This window comes from Anabas testudineus, chromosome 17 (genome assembly GCF_900324465.2).
Source record: "Anabas testudineus chromosome 17, fAnaTes1.2, whole genome shotgun sequence".
In the NCBI taxonomy this organism is placed as follows: Eukaryota; Metazoa; Chordata; class Actinopteri; order Anabantiformes; family Anabantidae; genus Anabas; species Anabas testudineus.
The window spans coordinates 23174335-23199440 of record NC_046626.1 but is presented as its reverse complement, the minus strand read 5'-3'; the positions used below and the strand labels follow the sequence as shown (position 1 = coordinate 23199440).

The 25106-nt window shown below is 42.1% G+C and overlaps 1 protein-coding gene across 1 annotated transcript in view; it reads right to left on the bottom strand.

Moving 5' to 3' along the window:
- The window catches only part of asap1a (ArfGAP with SH3 domain, ankyrin repeat and PH domain 1a), a 26962-nt gene extending 1856 nt beyond the window's left edge, over positions 1–25106 (bottom strand). The window contains 26 exon segments of the mRNA XM_033326472.1: positions 7146–7268; positions 7359–7658; positions 7660–7829; positions 8410–8647; positions 8742–8849; positions 9200–9267; positions 9627–9728; positions 10167–10224; positions 10226–10445; positions 10520–10611; positions 10699–10832; positions 11080–11246; positions 12052–12100; positions 12290–12377; positions 14867–14936; positions 15030–15130; positions 15231–15239; positions 15994–16080; positions 16169–16244; positions 16330–16415; positions 16492–16621; positions 18156–18205; positions 18320–18394; positions 18478–18608; positions 20960–21032; positions 23672–25106. Of these exon segments, the coding sequence (XP_033182363.1) occupies positions 7146–7268; positions 7359–7658; positions 7660–7829; positions 8410–8647; positions 8742–8849; positions 9200–9267; positions 9627–9728; positions 10167–10224; positions 10226–10445; positions 10520–10611; positions 10699–10832; positions 11080–11246; positions 12052–12100; positions 12290–12377; positions 14867–14936; positions 15030–15130; positions 15231–15239; positions 15994–16080; positions 16169–16244; positions 16330–16415; positions 16492–16621; positions 18156–18205; positions 18320–18394; positions 18478–18608; positions 20960–21032; positions 23672–23800 (2934 nt within the window). The 5' untranslated portion in view covers positions 23801–25106.

Below are 25106 nucleotides of genomic sequence, written 5' to 3'. Positions count from 1 at the left end.
TGATATAATAAGCTCATTTTAAATAAAATTTGCGTGTGTAGTCATAAAACACACTAGTCATCTGGAACAGGTTTGGTGTGAAAAAGATGATCAAGTCTCAGATGGTGAAGACTGGAATAGTTCTCATGATACCGAGTTTAGCAAACTCAGCTAACAGTTAAGTTAGGCTAATGTGTTAGCTATATACATCCAGGTGATATAAAGACACTGTGTTTGAAGTATGTTCATTATTATTAGAATTTACTCATCTTTAGCTACCTCAAACAGGAAATAAAACAATAAGTAACAGGAACGGTTTAAACAACCTCATGATCGCTGCATTAACCATAACCTAGCATGTTAGCCGTTAGAGGCCAGCAAGACTAGCCTCTCGTATAATCACCGTGTTACCAGGCTAATAGTAACAGCTGTTTTACGAAGACATGTACCAAGGCCTTAACATCCTGAAATAAATTTTATATGTGCAAAGATAAGTGTAAGGTGGGTAAGTAATTTAAGTTTAATTCCTGACTCCTGTTATCATAAAGCTTATGCTACATAGTTATTCTCCTTTACAAGCAGCACAACGTCAGCTCCTAGCCGTTTCAGCTTCAGGCTAACACTAGCATGCAGCTCTGTGACCTGAAAAATATAAGCTGGAGTAAAATATGCTACTTCACCTGACTGCATTTAATGTAAGGCTGCTTCAAGATATGTTACTGATTATTTACGGCATAAGATACTGAATAAATAATTAGTAGTGTTATATGGATTTTTTTCAGTGTCATAATTCGAATGGTAATTCATTTGTTTCATCTTCTATGCTGTGGTCTGCTGGGGCAGCAACATGAAGGTGTCAGACACTAACAGACTAAACTTTAACTGATTAGGAGGGCTGGTTCTGTTCTGGGGGTGGAGCTGGACCCTCTACATGTTGTAGCTGAAAGGAGGATGCTGTTCAAACTACTCTCAATCCTGGACAATCCCTCCCACCCACTGCACAGTGTGTTGTGTGGACATAGGAGCACGTTCAGCCAAAGATTTATTAACATTAAATGCTCCACAGAGAACCACAGGAGATCCTTTCTACCTGTGACCATCAATCTGTACAATTCCTCCCCCCTCTGTAAGGTGTGGGGGAAGTGATACTGTCATAACCTTGCTGTGCATATATTGACCCAATTTCATTTATCTATTTACATATTCTGTATATATATTGAGTTTTTCGGTATTGATGTTATTGTGTATTTATGTTTGTGTATTTATGTTGGTGTTGGATCTTTCCTGGTTGTGGTTCCTTTTCTTTCTGTCTGTTTTGAGAACAATGGTAATGAGGCAAAACAATTTCCCTCTGGGATCAATAAAGTTTTTTGAATCTTGAATCTTGAATCTTGTCAAGTGGTAAATCAATATGTGATTTTGTCAATTTGACAATGAATACTGCAACTGGCAGTTAACTGCGAAGATTGGCAATTCAATTCTCCATTTCTTTAATTAAAAGTTGAAATAAAAGCTAAATCAATTGCATTTCATGTTACCATGGGTTCTTGGTGTCTTCATTTAAATGTCACAGTTAAACAGCTTCACCAGCTGACTGCTCACCTCTGTATGTATCTGTGGAAATGCAATCTGTCATTCTCTCATGGAGGCGGGTCCACACCTGCATGTGTGCCCTCTGATTGGCTAACTGCACGTTTAGCTGGCAGGGAGAATGGTGAACAATATATAATATATAATAAATATATAATATATTAACATTAACATCACTCCTTCTGAATCAGTGCATCGACATGCACTCAAAGAACCGGGTTACAGTCCGAGAATGGGAATAATCTAGTCGAAGAAACTGAGGACTTAATTTGCACTGTTTTTATATTGAATTGCCCTTTAAACGAAGAGACCAAAAACCCATGGGAATATGAAATGCAATTGATTTCAAGTCAAGTCAAGTCAAGTAGCTTTATTGTCATTCCAACCACATATAGCTGAAGCAGTACAGCTTATTTAAACTTTTCATTTAAGAAATGGATAATTGAATTGCCACTCTTGGCAATGAATTGCCAGTTGCAGTATGCACTTTCAGATTCCATGTCCAAATGGCATATTAAATTGTCAATTGCAAAATACATTGTCAAATTGAATGACCTCATCACATATTGAATTGCCAGTTGACAAATTAGTTGCTATATGAATTATGACAGTGAAACACTTCCATAGGGCTATTATAGCCTCTGTAACCATGCATACTGGACAGGAAATATTTAAATGGAATTTTTATACACAAACAGCAGTTATAATTCAACTCAGACATTTTCAGGTTCATTGTGTTTTCTGTCTTTGAGTTAACATTTATCAGAAGGTGGTTTTCTCTTCTGATTAAGCCAAAATATCAGTTTCCACTGCTTCAAGTCTTTTGCTAAGCTAAGCCCAGAGATGAAACTGAGAGAAGACAGAACCAGAAGATGTGATTAATGCTGCATTGATACTGTCAGCCTGTATTAATACTGTTGTACAGGAAGCCATGTGAAATAAACTGGAAACTCACATTAATACTATATGTATCCAACAATGAAACAACTCTCTGCGTCAATAAAAATCCATCATGGGCCACAAAACTTGATAAAACTGACTTGTTACAAAATGTCCCATAACTTAAACCATTAAAACTCCTTTCTTTCCTCTTATTTCACCAGTTAATATGATTTTTAAAGTCTCTTTGTGGTTTGAATTAGAAAATAATATTTCAGCTCTTCCTTTATACTGAAAAGTTAAAATTTAATGTCAGATTTCAGAGTGATACATTTGTGGATAAAATATATTAAATTGTTAATAATGAAGGAACATTAAGATTTTTTTAAATGTAAAAATTTAAGTTTAAGCTTTAAATCTTTAATCTAGCCACAGGGGTTGCAAGCCAGTTACTTCTGTGCCGGTCCCAAGCCCGGATAAATAGAGAGGGTTGCGTCAGGAAGAGCATCCGGCGTAAAAATTGCCAAAATAACCATGCGAATCATCCACAAGACTTTCATACCGGATCGGTCGAGGCCCGGGTTGACAACGACCGCCACCGGTGCTGTTAACCTACAGGGTGTCGGTGGAAATTTGACTACTGTTGGTCGAAGAAAGAGGGGAGGCAGAAGGGTTCGTGGACAGAGAGAGAAGGGGAAAGGCAGGGACATAGATCTGAGAATAGGGACTCTTAACGTTGGTACAATGACAGGGAAAGGCAGAGAGCTGGCAGACAAGATGGAGAGAAGGAAGGTAGATGTACTGTGTGTACAGGAGACAAGGTGGAAGGGCAGCAAGGCACGTAGCATCGGAGGAGGATACAAACTGTTCTACCATGGTGTGGATAGGAAGAGAAACGGGGTAGGAGTGATCCTGAAGGGGGAGTTCGTAAACAGTGTTCTAGAGGTGAAAAGAGTCTCAGACAGGGTGATGAGCATAAAGCTAGAAATTGAAGGGGTGATGGTGAATGTAGTCAGTGGGTATGCGCCACAGGTTGGCTGTGAGTTAGAAGAGAAGGAGAGATTCTGGAGTGAGTTTGATGAGGTCATAGAGAGTATCCCCAGAGGAGAGAGAGTTGTTGTTGGAGCAGACTTCAATGGTCATGTTGGTGAGGGCAACAGAGGTGATGAGGAGGTGATGGGCAGGTTTGGTGTGAAGGAAAGGAATCCGGAAGGACAGATGGTGGTGGACTTTGCTAAGAGGATGGAAATGGCTGTAGTCAACACTTACTTCCAGAAGCAAGAGGAACATAGAGTGACATACAGAAGTGGAGGTAGGAGTACACAGGTGGACTACATCCTATGTAGACGAGGTCATTTGAGAGAGGTTAGTGACTGCAAAGTGGTGGTAGGAGAGAGTGTAGCCAGACAGCACCGCATGGTGGTGTGCAAGATGACTCTGGAGGTCAGGAAGAAGAAGAGAGGGAAGACAGAAAAGAAGACCAAGTGGTGGAAGTTAAAGAATGAAGAAACTTGTGAGGAATTCAGACAGACGTTGAGACAGGTTCTTGGTGGTCAGGATGAGCTTCCAGATGACTGGGAAACTACAGCAGAGGTTATCAGGGAAACAGGTAGGAAGGTGCTAGGTGTGTCATCTGGAAAGAGGAAAGAAGGTAAAGACACTTGGTGGTGGAATGAGGAAGTACAGGAATGCATCCAGAGGAAGAGGTTAGCTAGAAGGAAGTGGGATGTAGAAAGGACTGAGGAAAGTAGACAGGAGTACAAGGAAGCACAGCGTAGAGTGAAGAGGGAGGTGGCAAAGGCCAAACAGAAAGCTTACGATGAGCTGTATGACAGGTTAGACACAAAGGAAGGAGAGAAGGACTTGTACAGGCTAGCCAGACAGAGAGATAGAGATGGGAAGGATGTGCAACAGGTAAGGGTGATTAAGGACAGAGATGGAAAGGTACTAACAACCCAGGAGAGTGTGCAGAAAAGATGGAAGGAGTATTTTGAGGAGCTGATGAATGAGGAAAATGACAGGGAAAGAAGGGAGGAAGATGTGGATGTTGTGGAGCAGGAAATAGCAGAGATTGGAAAGGATGAGGTTAGGAAGGCTCTGAAAAGGATGAAGAGTGGAAAGGCTGTTGGTCCTGATGACGTACCTGTGGAGGTGTGGAAGTGCTTAGGAGAGGCAGCAGTGGAGTTTCTAACCAGTTTGTTCAATAGGATTCTAGAGAGTGAGAAGATGCCTGAGGAATGGAGGAGAAGTGTTCTGGTTCCGATCTTTAAGAACAAGGGTGACACGCAGAACTGCAGCAACTATAGAGGAATAAAGTTGATGAGCCACACAATGAAGCTGTGGGAAAGAGTAGTGGAAGCCAGGCTTAGGAAGAAGGTGGAGATTTGTGAGCAGCAGTATGGTTTCATGCCCCGTAAGAGCACCACTGATGCTGTTTTTGCTTTGAGAATGTTGATGGAAAAGTACAGAGATGGTCAGAAGGAGCTGCATTGTGTCTTTGTAGATTTAGAGAAGGCGTATGACAGGGTGCCGAGGGAGGAGCTGTGGTACTGTATGAGGTCGTCTGGAGTGGCAGAGAAGTACGTCAGACTAGTTCAGGACATGTATGAGAGAAGTATGACGGTGGTGAGATGTGCTGTAGGTCAGACAGAGGAGTTCAAGGTGGAGGTGGGACTACACCAAGGATCAGCTTTGAGTCCCTTCTTGTTTGCTATGTTGATGGACAGGCTGACAGATGAGGTCAGACAGGAATCTCCCTGGACAATGATGTTTGCGGATGACATTGTAATTTGCAGTGAGAGTAGAGAGCAGTTGGAGGAACAGCTGGAAAGGTGGAGGTTTGCTCTGGAAAGAAGAGGCATGAAGGTCAGTCGTAGTAAGACAGAATACATGTGTTTGAACGAGAGGGATCAAGGTAGAAATGTTAGGTTACAGGGGGCTGAGGTGAAGAAGGTGCAGGAGTTTAAGTACTTGGGGTCAACAGTTCAGTGTGATGGAGAGTGTGGAAAAGAGGTGAAGAGGAGAGTGCAGGCAGGTTGGAGCGGGTGGAGGAAAGTGTCAGGAGTGTTGTGTGACAGAAGAGTGTCAGCAAGACTCAAAGGAAAGGTGTACAAGACAGTGGTGAGACCAGCTCTGCTCTATGGGTTAGAGACGGTAGCAGTGAGACAGAGACAAGAGGCTGAGATGGAGGTAGCAGAGATGAAGATGTTGAGGTTCTCCTTAGGAGTGACCAGGTTAGACAGAATAAGGAACGAGTACATCAGAGGGACGGCTCACGTTGACTGTGTTAGCGACAAAGTCAGAGAGGCCAGACTGAGATGGTTCGGAGATGTTCAGAGGAGGGATAGTGAGTATATTGGTAGAAGGATGTTGGAGATGGAGCTGCCAGGCAGGAGGGCAAGAGGACGACCAAGGAGGAGATATATGGATGTCTTAACAGAGGACATGAGGTTGGCTGGTGTTAGGGTAGAAGATGTTCATGATAGATTTAGGTGGAAAAGGATGATTCGCTGTGGCGACCCCTGATGGGAAAAGCCGAAAGAAGAAGAAGAAGAAGCTTTAAATCTTTAAATATTAAACTCATTATTTATCTAATTTATCCAACTGCTTCAACCACTTTAAAATTCATATAAACACAGTGAGGACGTTAGAAACCAGTTTCACAGTAAATGTAAACAGTAAGTCCAGAGGATGGTTCGTAAAATCCAAGACTAGGTTTTACTTGTTCTTACTCTGTAGGACTGCAAGTCCATTTCTCCTACAGGGAAAAGCACGAGATTTAAACAGACCGTGATTGTGCTGAACAGGTGACAGGTGTGTAGGTACAGACAGAGGTGTGCGTTTTACAGGTAGATACAGTAAATACGGTCTGAAGGATCTGAAGAGAAGGAAAAGTCACACTAACTCTTTGTCAAACTGGTCTGTGGTGAACTCAAACAGCCTATTTTAGAAATATTCACCACTTTTCATCGTGGGGTAAAAGCTGCTTCCAGACCTTGGTCACGAAGTGAGTTTTGAGAGAGGGGCGAGACCAAACCCCTTACAGTCTCCTTCACAGTAGCTGAGGACTGATGTATCTGTGCTCAACTGGAATTAAGTCAGATCCTGATCCTGGATCTTCGGATTACTGTTGTGCTTATGTTTTCTCAGCTGCTCAAAACTCATGGTCTGGGGTTAAATGGTGGGTTTTACTGACCTCTGACCTGTGTATGTTTTCCTTCTCTGCAGATTCCTGCGCTGCTGCAGATGCTGTGGCTGGCCTGGGCCTGCATGATGGGTTGCTATGGTAACAGCATACTAAAGTCTATTTACAGCGAGACTGTCTTCATTACTGATTTCCTGTTGGTCAGCAGTAGGTGACTGGCTGACAACGCGTAAAATATTGTGACTTCAATATTTGATTCCTGGTTTTAAATCCTGCTTACTTTCAGTTACCCAAAAAATTTCATGTGTGGCCTGTGTGTTCATGTGTAAAGACAGTATGTACATATATGTTCTGAAACGTCTAAACCCCGTTCGTGTAGTTGTTGTTCCTTAGGGTTACCTAGACGTAACTCCAGTTCTCAAGTTCTTCAGGACTCAATCTGGCTCTGCTTGAGTGAAATATTGTAAAACAGTTTCTGTGGAGAATACAAAGCACGATGCAGCCTGAGCATATTCAACTCGTGGACGTGTTGATGATGGGCAGTGGTACTTACCCACCACTCCTGGTCCTCCTCTCCTGTGACAATGATGACTTGTCCCTCAGTGAAGGTCAGCTCATCATTATTATCGGCCTGACACCCGTAGATGGTTTTTACGCGGCAAATTTTACGCTTTACCTACACAACAGAGAGGGAACATAGAAATAAAGCATCTTAAAATCGTAACGCTGCAAGGACACTTCATTATGTGAAGACAAGGATTCTCACAGAGTCGATTTTTCTCGGCAGGGGGATGGGAATCTCCATTGCTCCAGGTGGGGAATCGTCTTTGTCTTTAGCTGCCAGTCGAGGTGACGACTCAAGCTGCTGGACAGACAATTGCCTCTTGACAGCTGCTGCCATCTTGGATCCCTGTATCTCCATAGCTACAGAGCCAGGTCTTTCCCCAAGCTGTGGTTTTGAGGGATTATCAGTGATCTGGGGTTTTCGGGGGAGGTCTTTGAGGAGGGGTTTTGGAGGGAGGTCAGAGAGCTGGGGTTTCTCAGTCAATGGGGCTCTCTGGGGGGGGGTCCACTGGGGTGAGAGGGGGTTTAGGGGAAGCGTCAATATGGGGGGGGGACTTCTGGGGGTCAGGGTGAGAGCGTGGGGGGGAGGCACAAGGTTTGTGGAGGAGGTCTAGAGTCTGGTTGGGTTTGTCCACATATGGCAGGTAGATGGTGTCGATCTTTCTTAGAGCCACTGAGACAAAAAAACAAAAAACCCAACAAGACCAGAGTTAGTATCCACACTGAGGCCATTTGTCAGCTCTTGTTGTTTGGCAGTTTTGAAGGAGGCAGGTCTTACAAGGCTTAGCTGAGAATGGTGGCCTTTTGGTGAAACAGGGATGAACAATGAAAACCTCATGCTGGAAGGTTTCGACCTTTTCATTTGCTTTTATGTGAATGGAACCAACGACAAGCTGAGTTTGACAAAACAAGAACAGGACCAAACTGGTGGAGTGACAGCAGAAGGTCATCGTTATCGCCAACTCTTTACATTTACGCACACCTTCTGAACAGTAATGCCTTCAGTGGGTAAATGTACCTCTGCTGCTGCTGGAGACACTCAAACCCGGTAGCAGGTGAAGTCCTAGTTCCTAGTTCCTCAAAAACCTCACAGATCCCTGCAAAGATTTCTGTACTCCCTTGAAAAAAAAACCTAGAACCTGTTAAATACTTTAGAACCACCTTCAAAAACTTTAAATCACAAAATCTGAATTCTCTGCACCCGTGTTAGGAACTCCTTGGATCTACTAGTCTACTACACATGGTCTTCCTACCTTTCCCCTGTCTCCTGGCAGCTGGTGAAGGTTCTGAGTTGTCGGGTCCCAGAGATGGAGAATTGTCTGAGGAGGTGCTGTATGCGGGGGTGGCAAACGCACCATAGGAAAGACACTGCTTGTCCATGTGAGGAGGAACAAAGGAGGCCGGCGCAGAGAGTTTCTCCTGAGAGGACACACTTGAAGACGGACAGAAACTCTGAGGACAGAGAGAATGCTTCCTCTTCACTGGACTGGGCTGCTGAACGAAAGGATGACGAGGAAGCAGCTTGTCATAACTCTGTCACACAAAAACCAGTTGACCTGGTGTTTTGCGGTTTGCTCAGTGGTACCTTGTCATCCAGCTCATCGTCGCTCTCGTCCAGTTTGTCCAGTCTGAGGCTCCAGTCGTATTCAACATGAACATGGGGGTTGAATCTGCCAGACACTGATTCCACCAACTGGGAGACAGACGAGTTCATGGTCTTTTTAATCCCGTCAGAGCTGTACTGAGGTGTAAACAATGAAAAATGCTCTAAGAAGCTTTAATGTGACCAGCAAAAACATGATAGATGATGATTTAATTTGCATTTGGACTTTATCTTTCAGAATGTAGCATAATAAGAAATGGAAGCATTTTAATTTAATTATACTAACTGCAAAGAGCTAATGTGTATTGTAGGTTTACAGTGAGTCCACAGACGTATTGGTGTACCAGAACAGAACCTTACAGTAGTCAGTATATCAGTTCTCTGGATACTCTGTAATGTACTCTGTATGACCTGCTTGTGGTTCCAGTCCTGTTTCTTACCGGTTCTTCACATTGGGGGTTTTTCAGTCTGCAAGCAATGTCTAGAGCAGTCTCTCCACTCTGATTGGCTGAGATGACAACGAACACAGGTAGTTTGCAGCAGCAACAACAACAAAAACAACAACAGTACAATCTGACTTTGATACAGTTTAGGATTTGTGTTTCTCTTTTAATGGAGATAGGTTTGCAGTTTTAAACCCTTAAGGCCTTCTGGACAACCAGGAAATACTCTTCTACCCGTTTAGACTCCATTCAGAAGCCCAATGAACAACCTCAGGACCTCCCATTCTGGCCCTTTTTCATAAACATTTACAACCTACTGAAATCTAACTGAAAAAACCTCTGGAGCTCCCTCGAGACCTTCTGGACTCTTTAAGTAACTGAAGTGAAATTTAGCTGACTGATAGTTAGCATGTTGTGTTCTTACACATGTGGATGTCAGGTTTTTCTCTCAGCAGCAGTTTCAAACACTCTGGTTTTTTGTACAGACAGCAGTGTGTTGCTGTTTCTACGGGGCTCCATGGGGCTGCTGGGAAAAGATTTGTGCGCTGATGAAACTAAGGTTAAATAGTATGCAGCAGTACACATGGTGTAACCCTAGCCCATCAATAAATCCAAACAAATACAAATAAACCTTTTGTATTGCCCTGAAATGTCCCTGTGTGCAGAGTCCAGACCTTCAAAATGACAGACATCTGCCAATATCTTCACAGACCCACTGATAGTGAAGATCTCGAAAGCCCTAACCCTGACCCTGGTACCCACAAAGACTCCTGCCGAGTGTTTCCTAAAACCTTTAAAAAATGTGCAGAAATCACCAAGAAACACCAGAAAATAAACCGTCAAGCCTCACAGGAACTGCAGGAACCTCGTCGAGAGTCACAGGCACCAAGTACCTTCTCAAGCAGACATGCTGGAATATGGATTTCCTAAAACCATCGAATGGAAAATCAGCTTCTTCAAAAACACATTTCAAATCCTCTAGACAGATGATCAACAAAATGAACTGAAACCTCCTCTGACTGAGATTCTGACTGACAGGTGCAAATTCCAACCCACGTTGCCTTGTTCAGGGAGGGGCTGCAGCAGGTCCACCCCCTCAGCAAATAGCTGGATGATTGACAGCAGGTCTTGGGATTGTACCGCTTCGTAGAGCTCATCTAGCCTGCTGGTTGCTGATGAGACGGATCGTCTGACGAACTTGTGGTCGATGTATTTGGCATTAATAAACTCTTTCCTCACCGTCCTGCAGACAACAGCAGTAAAATATTATTAATAGTTTAATTAGTGCAAAGCAATGAAATGTAGGATGACACCCACATGTCGCTGGAGGCTGTCGGCTTCAGAGATGGACACGATAGGCAGGCCTCCATGATCTTGTTGAAACTACAGTTCCCAACATTCCTAGCAAGCTGACAGGAAGTGAATAAACAAGAGAAAATGTAAAGAAGGAGAAATGCGAAGCAGACAGGAAGCAGAACAAACAGACAGCAGCTTACCAGCAGCTCAGAGGTCCCGAGTTTGTCCAGTTCGAGACTCTGGATCCTGGACACGTGGACGCCCATATCTCTGTGATTCCCAGAACACTCAATGCAGGTGAGAATGCCCAGGTTGGTGGAGAGCCAGTGAGGATCTAAACACACATAGATACAAAATCCATCACATTCTACTTTAGATCATCATCATGGTCATAGTACGACATTCTGTTGGTGCTTTTAAGGATGCTTCTGAGAATGTCGAGTCCTTAAATGCACCAGTAACATGACACATTTGTAGTCTTCCACCTCATCTGGATTCTGAGCTGAACTATCAAACAGTTTTCTGGACTCATAGTGCAGAAATGTCCCTGTAAGGATGGTTTAAAGTGTCAAACTGCTGACCCGCAGCTCCACAGTCGCAGCAGGTGTTGTTTCCTGGCGTGCGCAGAACCTCTTCAATGATGCTCTTGGTGAGCCCCTCATCCTCCTTCACACCTGAACTATGACTTCCACCCAGAAACGCCATGTTCAGCGCCTCCTCCTTGTTGTTGGTTAGCACGGACACCCAGCTGGAAAACACAAAGTGTCAATCAGTCTTTCAGACAGGTTGGTCTAATTTAGACTGTTACAACAGCAAACAAAGACAGAAACCTCCGGAGGGGTCATCCTAATTTATCAGGCACTACGTAGAGCTTTATAAATGAGCAAAAGACTCAAAGAACCAGCTCCCAGTTCAGGTTCTGGAGGCAGACACCCTCTCTACATTTAAGTTTTTTCTTTTTTATGAAGCTTATAGTTAGAGATGGATCAGGTGACTCTGAACCATCTCTTAGTTCTGCTGCTATAGTTTAGTCTGCTGGGGGACCTCTACTGATACACTGAGCTCCTGTCCTCTCTCCATTCAAATTCTACCATTTCATGTCATCAACTTTGTGTCTTCTCTCTCCTGTAGTTGTGTTTCCTCCTCTCTGTCTCCCTCTCTCTGTTCTCCTCTGCAGGTACCCTCCGCCTGGAGCTGTAGATCTTCAGAGTCCAGTTACTGGTCCTACCAACCTGTCCAGTGTTTTTCCTGCTTGTTGTCGTTTTTATTGCCTGCTGTTCTTTCCTCTCTCCTCTTTCCACTCACCCACCCGGTCGAAGCAGATGACCGCCCACCCTGAGCCTGGTTCTGTTGGAGGTTTCTTCCTCTAAAAGGAGTTTTTCCTCTCCACTGTCTCCTGGTGCTGCTCAGTGGGGTTGTTGGGTTTTCTATATAATTCTGTATACAGTTAAACTGGTTTAAATCAGGTCCAGAAAAGATTTTTTTCCACACTGCTGTGGATACATTTCTGGATGGAGACCTAATGATTGGAACTGATGTGACAGATGTTTCACCTGACGAACTCCTGCTCGTCTTCAGCCTGGAAGTGGTACGACCGATTATCTGCAGGTCAAACAACAGTGGAAGATGTAAACAGGCCACAACAGAGTTTGTCCATCAGATGATGTTTTCAAAGTGCAGAAACCTGTCTCACTGCTCTTTAAAAAAAAAAAAACACATTTAAACACACACATTTAAAGATCCTGATAACAAACATCTACATCACAGGTAAGCTGACACAAGCAGACTTACATGAGATGAGGTCAAAACATTTCTTGTCCTCTGCACTGGGTTTCATCTGACAGGTGAGCAGGTTCAGTTTAACGGGCTGTCGATTAGACTGACAAAACAGACAAACAGAACAATCAGGGCCCAAACTACTGCTCTAACATGCTTCAGATAGTTTATAATTAAAATATAATTATCAGAATTTGACTTATTTGGAACATCCTAAAGAGCTGCAAGATTATATTTATGTGTGCTGGAAGCAAAAAAGGCTCAACTGGAGTAGGACAGTAGTTTTTGTGCACAACTCCCATCTCCAGTCTCCTTTATACACTCTAATGTAACTGACAGTGATGGATTATCTCTGCAGGCAGAGATTTACATAAACAGTAAATTGTTTGTTGTTGACTGGTGCTGTCTGAATGAATAAAGTTATACTCCGACCTGATGAATGTTTAATCATTTCACCCCGCATTAGGAGACAGGAAGCTGGAATTAGATTCCATTAAAACTAACCACAACAATTTGACTCCTCCTCTGAAACTTTTGTGGAGTGACCAGGTGACATGAAGGTAAATACATTATTCATTTTTTAAATAACATGTCTGTTCGAGTTTAAAAGTACATCTTGACCTTAGAAACATCAGCTGACAAAACTGTCTACAATCGGTTTAAGATCTGATTGCAGCAGGTTTGACATCCAGGAATTCATTACATGACAATGACAGACAAACTGAGTGAACCCAAGACAAAGCCCTGAGGAACTCCACAGAGAAATGTCTTGCAGAAATCTAGTGAAGAAGAAGAAGCTTAACTCCATCAAATCTATTCTGATGGTCTAGGTCTGACCATAGGCTGAAGAATTTGGATGAAGCCCAGACTTTCTCTTTTCATTGATTAACAAACGACAAACGATTTTGTTGAATCAGCACATTTTTTCCCAAAGGTATTATTATTATTATTCTTAGACTGTTACAGTCTCCAGTATCACTTCCTGCTCTACCCATCTGCAATTTAATCGTCATTTTTGAATTACCTGATTGGCAATACCTGTGCACCAGCCCTGTCTTTATAAGCAGGCCTGCACTCCACACCAGTCTGCCAATTGTGCCACTTCGCTGCAGAAGTCACTCTCCAGCCATCTGAACCCAGTGCCTGAATACCTGACTGTCTGTTGCTGACCTGATCTGTTTTTGGACCTCTGACCACTGTTCAGACCTGGTACTTGTAATTCTATTTCTACTGTTCTAACCTGTTTTTACCTTCTTGGATTTGTGGATTCTGGACTTTGATTGCCTCTCTCACACTGTGTTTTCTGATAACGACCTTGTATAGTGTCTCGCTCAAGGACACAACCCCACCACAGACACCAGGTGTGTCCTTGAGCGAGACACTATACGCTAGCTCCCCGGGCGCTGCATGTAGCTGCCCACTGCTCCCCCAGGGGATGGGTTAAATGCAGAGGACAATTTCATCTGTAACATGTAAAATGTGACAAATGACAAAATAAAGGTGTTTCTTCTTCTTCTTCTTCTTTGGACCTGTTTTGGATATTGTCTGTACTACTCTTGCCCTGGATCTTCTCAGCCTCTGCTGTTTCTAGAAACACATACCTGCCTACATGCTCCTCTTCCATTGTATCTCCAAACCTGCTTCAAACTGTTCCATGTGTCCTGGGCTAAATTACTCAGCATCCTCTGCTCTACCAAAGAAATCTTCTGGCCCTTCACTCATGCAACCACCTTTCTTTTAGCTGCCTCTGAAAACCAGGACTATCGTACCCAGCTTCCCTTGCTCTTTCCCCACCACTTATTTCCTGCCTGCTTCCTAAATGAGTGAGTTACTCAGTCTTTAGTTTATTAACATTATTCCACAGCCACTAATATTCTGTTACTTTAGACCCTGAACCTAACAGCCGAAAACCACCTTTTCATACCTGTCTCACCCTCACTACACACAAGCTTCTTAAAATAAAACTTGTTTTAACCAATTGTTGCCTGTCGTGTCTTCCTTGAGCCTGGTTGTGGTCAAAACCTTTCATTTTGAACTGCACACTGCTTGTGCAACCCTTTAGGCTTAGCTCCTCATCTGCTCTGTGTGCCTTGTTTTCCCTATTTTTACATTATAGAATATAAACAGCTGCACTGTTGGAAAATCAATATGTCACTTAATGTTAAGCGAATATAGCAATGAAACAAATCAAGAGTCGACTTTGACCAATCAATTGTACCTGTCCTAAACTTTTCAGTCATATCATATGATCTAAGATAAAAAAAAAAAAAAATCTATTTATTTTCCATGCACATGCCATAATGTTGGAAGCTGCAGGAGAGCTGCTAAATGGACCTTAATTTGAGGGTTGTTTGTAATAATCAGCTCATCTTTTTAACAAGACTCTTTGTGGAGTTCCCCAGGGCTCTGTTCTCTGTCCTCTATTTTTAATCCTCATTTTTTGTGTCTCACAATTCAATGATTCGCAGTAATTATCACTGACTGGATCTACAGATGTATGAATGAGTGGCCTGCACAGCTACTAAGGTCAAACCTTTGCACGTTGTACTGATCCTGACTGCTACAGTCCATGATGAAAGATGTAGTTCTTACTGTTGCATGAGAGATGGTGAGAACACCGCTCTTCACAGAACACTTCCTTCGTTGCCAGACCTTCCTCAATCTGATGGACACCAAAACAGAATGGAATTTTAAAACCTTCCAACCAATCAGAAGACCGATAGGACCTGTATAGGTGAAGGAAACTGTGTCATACCCGTCACTCTTTTTCAACAGGTAACCTCTCTTCTCGCTGCCAAAATCCTTGTTTCCTTGCAGTTGATGCATACTGTACCCACTCTGTTTACTCTGAGAGTCCTAAAGTATAGACATATGTAACGTATACAGAAACATGTTAATCTTCAGATTCCCCCAGATTTTTACATGTTTAGCTCTGAGAAGGCAAACAAACACTTACTCTCCTGGACTTCAGTCACAGAGTGCAGGTGAAAGACAGAGAGAGGTCAAAGGTCACCAACTGGTGTACAGACAAATGGTAAATGGTAAATGTTCTGCACTTATAAAGCTCTTTTCTACCCAACTGGTACTCAAAGCACTTTAGGGACTGCATCTCATTCACCCGTTCTCACACACACACACACACACACATACTGATGGAAGAGCTGCCGCAGCTGATCTGACTCACCAGGGCAACTTGGGGTTTAGTATCTTGGCATGTCACATGCCCTTTGGCTGTTACATGGCAGCCGGGAATTGAACCACCAATCCTATGATTGGCAACTGCTCTACGTAAGGCTTCAAGTCAAGGCTTCATCACTGTGGTGAACACTCACTTCTCAGCTGTACATTAACCACTTCAAAACCTTTATGCCACTTTTGTCATAACAAATGGGACTGAGAGGTGGAAGCTGTTTAATTTATTAAACAAATGACTACATGTCGTCACCAAAACCACAAGACTGATTGAGACTGTTGCCTCAAGTAATGATAGGACATCACTGAGAAACACACACCATTGTGTGGTATCAAGGCTGTGGGTTGCTTCCTTTTGGTCTTAGCTCTAATGTGTAATCACTGCATGTTAATCTGACAGTTAACATCTGCCCCCTACATCACCACCTCACGTTACATGGCATGATTACTATTAATCGGAGAGCTGAGCAAAGCCTGCCTACACACACCCACCCATATTCTGTTAGACCACACCCCAGGTACTGTACCTCCCTCGGGTCCAGCTGTAAGGAGCTCTTGATGACATCTCTGAGAGCTGTCAACTGTTTCTTCTCCTCATCTTGACCCCATTTAATCTGTGGAGACAGGAGAGCTCACACCTGTCTCACCTGTAGGCTCACATGCTGTGCTGATTAGCTATAAGAGAACTAGAGAGGGTCTTACATTATGCAGGTCAGCAGCCAGTTTCTCGATGTACTGCTTCAGGTTGTCAGCTGTTTTCAAACTATCCTGAAAGAAACTGGAAACAGAAAATCAGGCAGGAAGCTACATGACCTTTGAAAACAATACACAGACAGAAATGAGTCAGTGAAGTGAGCTCATACCTGCACTGAGCATGGTAATACTTGATGAGGTTCTGCAGCAGGTCCACTCCCTTCTTTGTTTTTATCTCGTTCACTTTGATTAGATACTGTTGGACACACACACAGCTGCCAATCAGATCTGCTCAGTAAAGGGACATTTCACCTAAAATGAAACTTTACTACCTCACACATCTGGAGCTGGAACAGCCTCCTCTCTTTCGTCATCTCTTCAGCGATTTCAGCTCAAGTGATCTCAGTCCGGATCATCCCGTGCTGTTTGGCATGTTCTCTCTTCTCTTTCTCAATCTTTGTGCTAAGAAATCAGAACCGAGCGATTAAACTGAACCTGCAGATACACCCCTAGTCGTCATTTTCAGTTTAAGTGATGTTTGAATACAAACTGTGATTTTACCTCCTCCTGCCTTCATCACAGCACTGAAACAGCAGAATTTACAGCTGTGAACAACCACCAAAAAAAAAAAAGAACATTTTCATATTTCTAGACTGAAAAGCTAGAAGACGACTGACTCATATTAGCATCCCAGGTAAAGTTTTCAACTGGTTTTACACTTTTCTCACAGCAACAGACTCCTTCAATGTCTGTAGCATCATGCTGTGTCACCGTTTCAGCCCGGCACCTGCCCAACTGTGGGTTTTCCTCCTCTCTCCCTCTGGCCTCCACCCACCAGCCACTTCTCTCCCTGCTCTCCCAGTCATTGATTGCATATTGGCTCCATCTGTGTTCCCCTCTCCCTACAAAACCTCTTCTCAGTCCTCTCCCCACTGTCAGAGCGTCGTCTTTTCCCCAACCTGCTATCAGCCTTGTTCCTAACCCTGCTCCTCGCCATCCTCCTCAGCCCTGTTTTATGAGTCTGTGGTTCCAGTGTCATCTTCTATGCTGTGGTCTGCTGGGGCAGCAACATAAAGGTGGCAGACACTAACAGACTGAACAAACTGGGCTGGTTCTGTTCTGGGGATGGATCTGGACCCTCTACATGTTGTAGCTGAGAGGAGGATGCTGTCCAAACTCCTCTCAATCCTGGACAATCCCTCCCACCCACTGCACAGTGTGTTGTGTGGACATAGGAGCACGTTCAGCCAAAGACTGATCAATATTAAGTCCACAGAGAACCACAGGAGGTCCTTTCTACCTGGGACCATCAATCTGTACTATTCCTACCCCCTCATTAAGGTGTGGGGGAACTTAAAATTTCTTGTCATATATCTGTTGTCATTCCATCCTGGACTATAAATATTGACCCATTTTCATTCATCTACCGGTACATGTTTCTAGATCTTCAGCCGTCTTATTTTATATATTGTTTATATGAACATATGAAGCACAAATCTGTGATGTGGGTCAGACTGTGGATAAGATAAGATAAGATAAGATAAGAAAACCTTTATTAGTCCCACAATGGGGAAATTGCATTTTTACAACAGCTTAAATACTAGAGTGTCAGAAAGACAGTCTGACCAAAGGAGACGAAATACTAAACTGGCACAGTCCGAGATAAATAGGCTATGAAACCTGACAGTATAAACAGTTCAGTAATAAATAAAATATATACATGTAAGTATAGTATATGTAGCAGTATGAGTATGTACAGTATATGGATATTACTAGATGGCAGTATTGAAAATGTACATTGTGTAAGTTGGTTTATGATTATTGTCCAGGTGTAATATGAGTATCAGCAGTGTTCATTGTACAGTCTGACTGCAGCAGGGAGAAAAGATCTGCGTAATCTCTCCTTCGCACAGCGAGGGTGAATCAGTCTGTCACTGAAGCTGCTCCCCAGAGCAGATGCTCTGTTTCTCTCTGTAGGTTAAACTGTTTGACTCACAACTTGGTCTCATAGTCCTTCCAGGCTTTGTCAAAAGGTTTCTTCAAATCCTGAAACACAACAAAATAAAGTCTGAACTTTAAGATCAGGGCTGAAAGTGAAAACTGCAACTAAAATAAATAAATAAAGAAATGTACTAGAATAAAATCAAAGCATGACTTTACCCCTTTAACTCCTTTCAAATCTCCTTTTAACAGAGAGTCCAGAGTGAAGATGACATTATGACTCAAACTCTGCAGCTGAAGAACAGAGGCAGTTATAAGACCTGCTGAACAGCTGACTCCCTGTGGATTGAGTGATTATTGATTGACAGGTGACTGACCAGGTTCTCGAGCAGACCAGCAAGTTCTTTAACAAGGCAGGAGAACTTAATGAAGGCGGCTCCCAGTTCACAGTTGTTTCCTCCTAGTTTCTCCAGAGCCTGACTGAAGCTCTCCTGGTTCCCAGCATGCTCTGCTTCACCAGCACCGTCATCATGGCAACAACAACAAACACCACCTTATCAGTTGGCTGCAGATTCATATATTCATACTAAAATGAACTTGCAGTTGCTTACAGTACAGTTTCTTGATGTGACATGTTCAAAGATTCAGTTTAATGTTGTGGAAGATGTAACTGAGCTTTAAAAATTATTATTGCCTGTTATGTTATGAGAATCTCCTCAATATTTTCCTATTGTAACTTTATTCAAAAGGTGGTTTCTGAAACCCTGTCTATCCAAAAAAAAATCCTGATAATTCTCTGTCACTCTTACTTTTAGTTCTGCTCTCTGGTGGACATGTTTTAAGTAAAAGCAGACAGATGAAATCATGATCTGATCATCTACATATGTGGACAAAATTGTTGGTACCTTTCTGTTAAAGAAACAAAAAAAGTCACTGAACTAAGTTGAAACTGACAAAAGTAATAAAAATCTACAAACTCATGAAAATCAGACATTGCTTTTCAATTGTGGTTCAACAGAATTATTTTAAAAAACAAACTAATGAAACTGACCTGGACAATAATGATGGTTTCCTAACTTAATATTTAGTTGCACAACCGTTTGAAGCTGCAATCAAACAATTTCTGTAACTGTCAGTGAGTCTTCTGCACCTGTCCACAGGTGTTTAGTTTCACTCCTCGTAAGCAAACAATGTTCAATGTGAGTTTGATCAGGACTCATAGAAGCCAGTTCAGAATGGTCCAATGATTTGTTCTTAGCCATTCTTGTTACGAACTGACAAACGGGCGATGGAGAACGGGTATAAATCAAAAGGAGCAGGGGACACAGGGAACTAACAAAGTAGTAACGTAAAACACTGTGGTAACACAGGCAAAAACTCAAACTAATAATCCAACAAAAACATACAAAGTACGAACTAATCAAATGCACAGAACAGACAAACTAGACGTGCATAGTAAAAACTGAAAGGACACTGCAATGACAGGTAAAACAAACTAACAAATGAAAACAAGGTCCATCAAACTGAAGTGCAGTCCGGGGTGAAACGAACAGAGAGTCCAGGGTTGTACAAAATAACTGAGTAACAAAGACCAACTAAGGAGATCCAAGAGAAATGCAACAAACCAGCAATTAACAGAAGACTGAGGGGTGCTTTTAAAGCAAAGGGATGCACAGGTGAAACGAGTCAGTCATTAGTCCAGTGAGTGTTGAGTGGAGGAAGAGGAAGTCCATATATGGGTGTGGCAGGAGAATGAGCAACAAAACAAAAAGAAAACCCACAGAGGGGCGAAGGGAGGAATCATAACAATTCTTGGTGTTGTTTGATGTTTTGGGCTATTATACTGTTGGACTATGACCTGTGACAAACACCAAGTTTTCTGACACTGGGCAGCACGTTTAGCTGAAGAATGTCTTAAAAGTCTTGAGATTTAATTGAAATCTGAACAGATTTAAGAAACCCTGTGCCAGATCGAACAAAGCAGCCCCAGAACATAACCGAGCCTCCTCCACAGTAGGTACAGTGTACTTTTCTTTGTATGCTTCATTTGTGCGTCTGTGAACATAGAGCTGATGTGACTTGTCAAAAAGCTCCAGTTTTGTCTCATCTTTCCAAAGGACACTCTCCCAGAACCTTTGTGGTTTGTCGATATGCGCTTTCTATTTTTTTTTTTTTCCAATTTGCTTTCATCAGTGGAGTCCTCCTTGGTTGTCTTCTATTAAGTCCACTTTGGCTTAAACAGTAACTGATGGTGGGATCTGATGTCTTTGGAAGTTGTTTGGACTCTGTGGTTACCATTCCTATTTTCTGTCATCAACTGTCCTCTTGCAGCCATGTCCATGGAGGTTGGCTACAGTCATGTGGACCTTAAACTTGGTTTGGTAGGTCTTACAGTCTTTACCTTTAACATGTTTGTCTACCTTTTACTTTCTAATCTTCTGAGACAACTTTAGTTTTCTGTGGTCTATGTTCAGTGTGGTACACGCCATGATACCAGTGACCACTTTTCTCCGTTTAGTCCGATTGACTGATCACTGATCACAGATTTGAAGACACCTGTGATGCTAATTACAGGACACACTTTAGTTGAACATCTTTTAACATCTTTTCTAGAGGTGCCATCATTTTTGTCCAGTTTCATTAGTTTGTTTTAACAAACTTCTGTTGAACCATAATCTCTGATTCTCATGACTTAATTTTTATTTAAGATTACTTTTCTCAGTTTTTTTAGTGACCTTTATGGTGATTCTTTCTTCAAGGGGAGTGTGCCATTAATTTCATCCACATCTGTATGTGGCAGCTGTGCATCTGTAGAAAGAACAGAGCCCTGACTAACCAGAACCAGAACCTGACCCTTACCTTGTCCTGAACTGTAAATGGATTTAACCGACTTCTTCACCTTCTGCAGAGCTGAGCGGTCCTGGTCCAGAACCTGGAGACAGACACCGGTGACAAACATGAACCCTTTCAGTACTTCAGTACACTACTGGTTCCAGTTGTTCTTTGGGGTTTTTCTTTAAAGCACTCACAAAGGATCTGTCATCAGCTGTTGTTTTTTTCCTTGGCTGATCCGTTCTGTGCGTTGCTAAGTACACCACTGGTTTATTTCTTTTACAGACATAACTAAACTGTTTTAGTGACTATGTTCTCTGGATTTCATGCTGAACTTTTCATTTCAAAAATAGGTACAGTCTTCACAGGTAAACCCCAAGGCTGAAACCAGGAGTCACTGAGAGCTTTAGAACATGAAAAAATTGTCAGTCACATGTTCCAGTTCTTTTACGTAGTCAGAATTTTAGTCATCTGGTACCAAAGGATCTATTTCCTGGGATGTTTAACATGTTGAAGTGAACATAAAATCAAATAAAAGCGGAAGCCCTGAACTTTCCTCTAATATCCAAATGTCTTCAGTGAACAGCAGAAAAAAAAAACAAATTTGCCTTGTTGTTCCAGAATTGTTTTAAGAAGAGATACCAGAAACAAATGTTCAGACAAATGCACTAAAAATAACAAATACAAAAGAAACTACAAAAACAAGTATTGAAACACATGTAGTAAAATCTGGTCACAGTATTTTATTGAATGAATAATTGTCATATTGGTTATTCATGTTAAATTTGGATTGGAGGCAGAGCCTTTACCTACCAAGCCCCTCTCCTGTGGAACCAGCTCCCTGTTCAGGTTCTGGAGGCAGACACCCTCTCCACATTTAAGACTAGACTTAAAACTTTCCTTTTTTATAAATCTTATAGTTAGAGATGGATCAGGTGACTCTGAACCATCTCTTAGTTCTGCTGCTGTAGGTTAGTCTGCTGGGGGACCGCTACTGATAAACTGAGCTCCTCTCCTCTCTCCTTTCTCCTGTATCAATGCAAATGCCACCATTGCATGTCATTAACTTTGTGTCTTCTCTCTCCTGTAGTTGTGTTTCCTCCTCTCTGTCTCCCTCTCTCTGTTTCTGCAGGTATCCTCGGCCTGGAGCTGTTATCTCCAGAGTCCAGTTACTGGTTCTCCTTTAAGGGCTCCAGAGTTTCCTCGAGTTCCTTCCTGTGTTGTCGAGTAACTTCTTCGATGGGTCTGAATCTGTGGTTGATGTAATTTTCTGAATGAAGACAGATGACACAAACCGGCTGCTGATGGTCCAGACAGAAGAGTTTGAGTTTCTCCGAGTGCAGACTGCAGAGACTCTCTGAACATCTCTGATCTGTCTCCTGTAACAAACTCTCACACAGGTTCTTTAAAGCCAGGTTACAGGGAGGTTCACTCTGAAAAGATAGTCTCTTACAAACCGGACAGTCATGGATCAGTTTCTCTGTCCATGAGTTCTGCAGACAGACTTTACAGAAGCTGTGGCTACAGGACTGGATGACAGGATCTTTAAAGATGTCCTGGCAGACAGGACAGCAGAGCTCCTCCTCTAATCTGGAAGACATTTTCTAACACAGCTGAAAATCACTCAGTGTCCTTGTTCCCTCAAAGTTACTTTCACTTCCCCTCTCTCACAGTCTTTGTTGTTTTCAAACTCCCAGTAGTATTCCCAGTATTCCCTCCTGTAGCTGTCCTCTCTCAGTGGAAGTACTGGTCTTGGTCTGAAGGTGAATCTTATCGTCTGTCTCTCAGTGTGTGTTCGTCTCTTCTGAAGCAGAATAACTTCCTCTGTTTCCTGGTCTGTGTCAGGTGAGTCACCTGAGGGGTGGAGCTTCCTCAGAGCTGCATTATCCAGTTTTGGACAAACTCTAGTTTTTCTTATGTCAGTACAAATATAATGTTGAAATAAGAATGCTGTTCATAGATGCAGTACCCCACTTTGTAGTTTGTAAAGCTTGTTAAAGACTCACTATAATCTTTAGTGCACAGTGCAGATGTCTAGAACTAATCCAGGTGAACTGATCAGGGTCACAGTGTTAAGAAAACACAACAGGTGCACATTAATTTGTCCTGGACATTAACAAGAGTTCTTATTTTAGTAAGATAAAGTCTTAAATCTTTAGTTAAATTGTAGGTAAAGTAACGGTTCATAATATATGAGGTTCTAATTAAGTGATGGTTCCACGTCATCTGGTCTTAAGGGTTTTTAAACCATTACAGTGGGTGAAGACCTGAAGACCTGAAGCCTGTAGATGTTTTGTCTGACCGCGGAACTGTAGCAGTCATGACTTCATTAAATACTTAAATCTCTGATATTCCAGTAGTCTGATGATCTAAATGCACAAACAGTGACAGGACACATTATTCAGACTTAGTGTGTGAGAGCTGATCAGAGTCATTTCTTAAACAAGTACTTGCATTTCACTTTACTTCTATTGTAAATGTGTACTTGGATGAAATGAATTAACCCCTGACTGTATCATCAGCGGAACTAAAAGTATTTACCGACGCTGGGTTTGGTCCAGAACTTCACATTAGAACCATCTGATTAACACGACAACCTTTTTTTCATGGTTTGATTTAAATTAGCTGAAATGTGAACGGAGTTTGGCCAATTGTTTTCTGGGGAGAGGCCGAGGGAGAGTGAAAGAAGGCCGGGTTGAGACAGCTCGCTGCCGGCCTGACCCCTGACAGACAGCCTACCTCCTCCAGGATGCTGACGGTGTTCCTGCAGCTCTGCAGCCGGGTGGTGAAGCTGGACGTGGTGGGGGAGTTGTAGTCCTCGGTGGTCTCGGACAGGAACTCGCACACTGAGATCTGATCCGACATCATTTAGACCAGAAGGAACCAGAACATAGAACCCAAAGCCGTAAGACCCGCTGCAGATGTTTGACAGCGTCCTGTCATGATTCATTCCTCCTCACGTCAAGTTACACACCTGGGGCCAGGTGACGCCGGCGGAGCTTTTCAAAATATAAGCCCAGAAACAAAGGTAAGTAAAACACATGAAGCATATCGTGCTTGACCTGATGAAAGAGTATTTATACAAATCTTCACAATCATTGATAGTTTATATTTCCAGTCTAGAGTTGTGCATTCTTCCTGACGTAACTGAAAAGAAGAAAATATAAATATTAACATAAGAAACAGAAAAAGCAAGCAAAATTGGACTAAAATGTTTTACTAAGTTTCTTAAAAATAACTAGAATTATGAACCATGAAATGTGAATTGTTCAGGACAGCTTGCCTGTGGCTAAATGAAAATGTACCCTGATTGCTGAGTATAGAAATGAAGAACTGAATAATAAGGAAAATTTACTCCTGTCAGCTTCCTTTACGATTTCCCTTCAATACATATTTACAGAGTGCAGATCCAAATGTTCACCTCTGACCTTACGTACAACAACAATCCAGTGATTAACACTTGGACTACAAACTGTACGTACTGGAGGAAAAATACTGCAAAATCTTAAATACTGTTCAGTATCAGGCCTGTGGTTTATTTCTATTTTTTAGAATTATGAACTTCTCATTTAGTCTTTGTAAAACCAGGATATTTAAAGTTCATTTCTGACAGCAGTTCAATTTAACATTTATTTCTAACTTGTTTAAACAAATTACAAACTTATATCGTATCATAACATGTATGTATTTTTATAGCTTTCTGTTTTTATTATTTACTGATTTATTTTTTACCCCGTGTAGTATTTTGATTTAAGTACTGATAGTATACATTTACCTTCAAAATACTGCAATATTTTATTTTGAAGAAAATCTTTTAACATCCGGTAAATTCCCGCCTCTTGATGATTCTTCAGCATCTAAAGGAGGAGTGCGCATGCCCGACACCTATGAGAATAACCATCAGATTTATTAATAATTAACGTTCATTAAATATATAAAAAACGTTTTTTTAATTTATTGATATTACTTAAAAAAACCGTCACAAGGATCAGTGTAAATAATGATGAACCGTTTATACAACAATATAATAACAATAACTCTGCTAACTAATAGTAGAATAATACTGCAGATTATGGCTGTTTAAATACACAATATGTAATAATGGAACCGGGTTCTTTGGTCCTATGAGACGTAAATGATGCTTTTTGTCCGTCAGACAAGACGCTATGTTTGG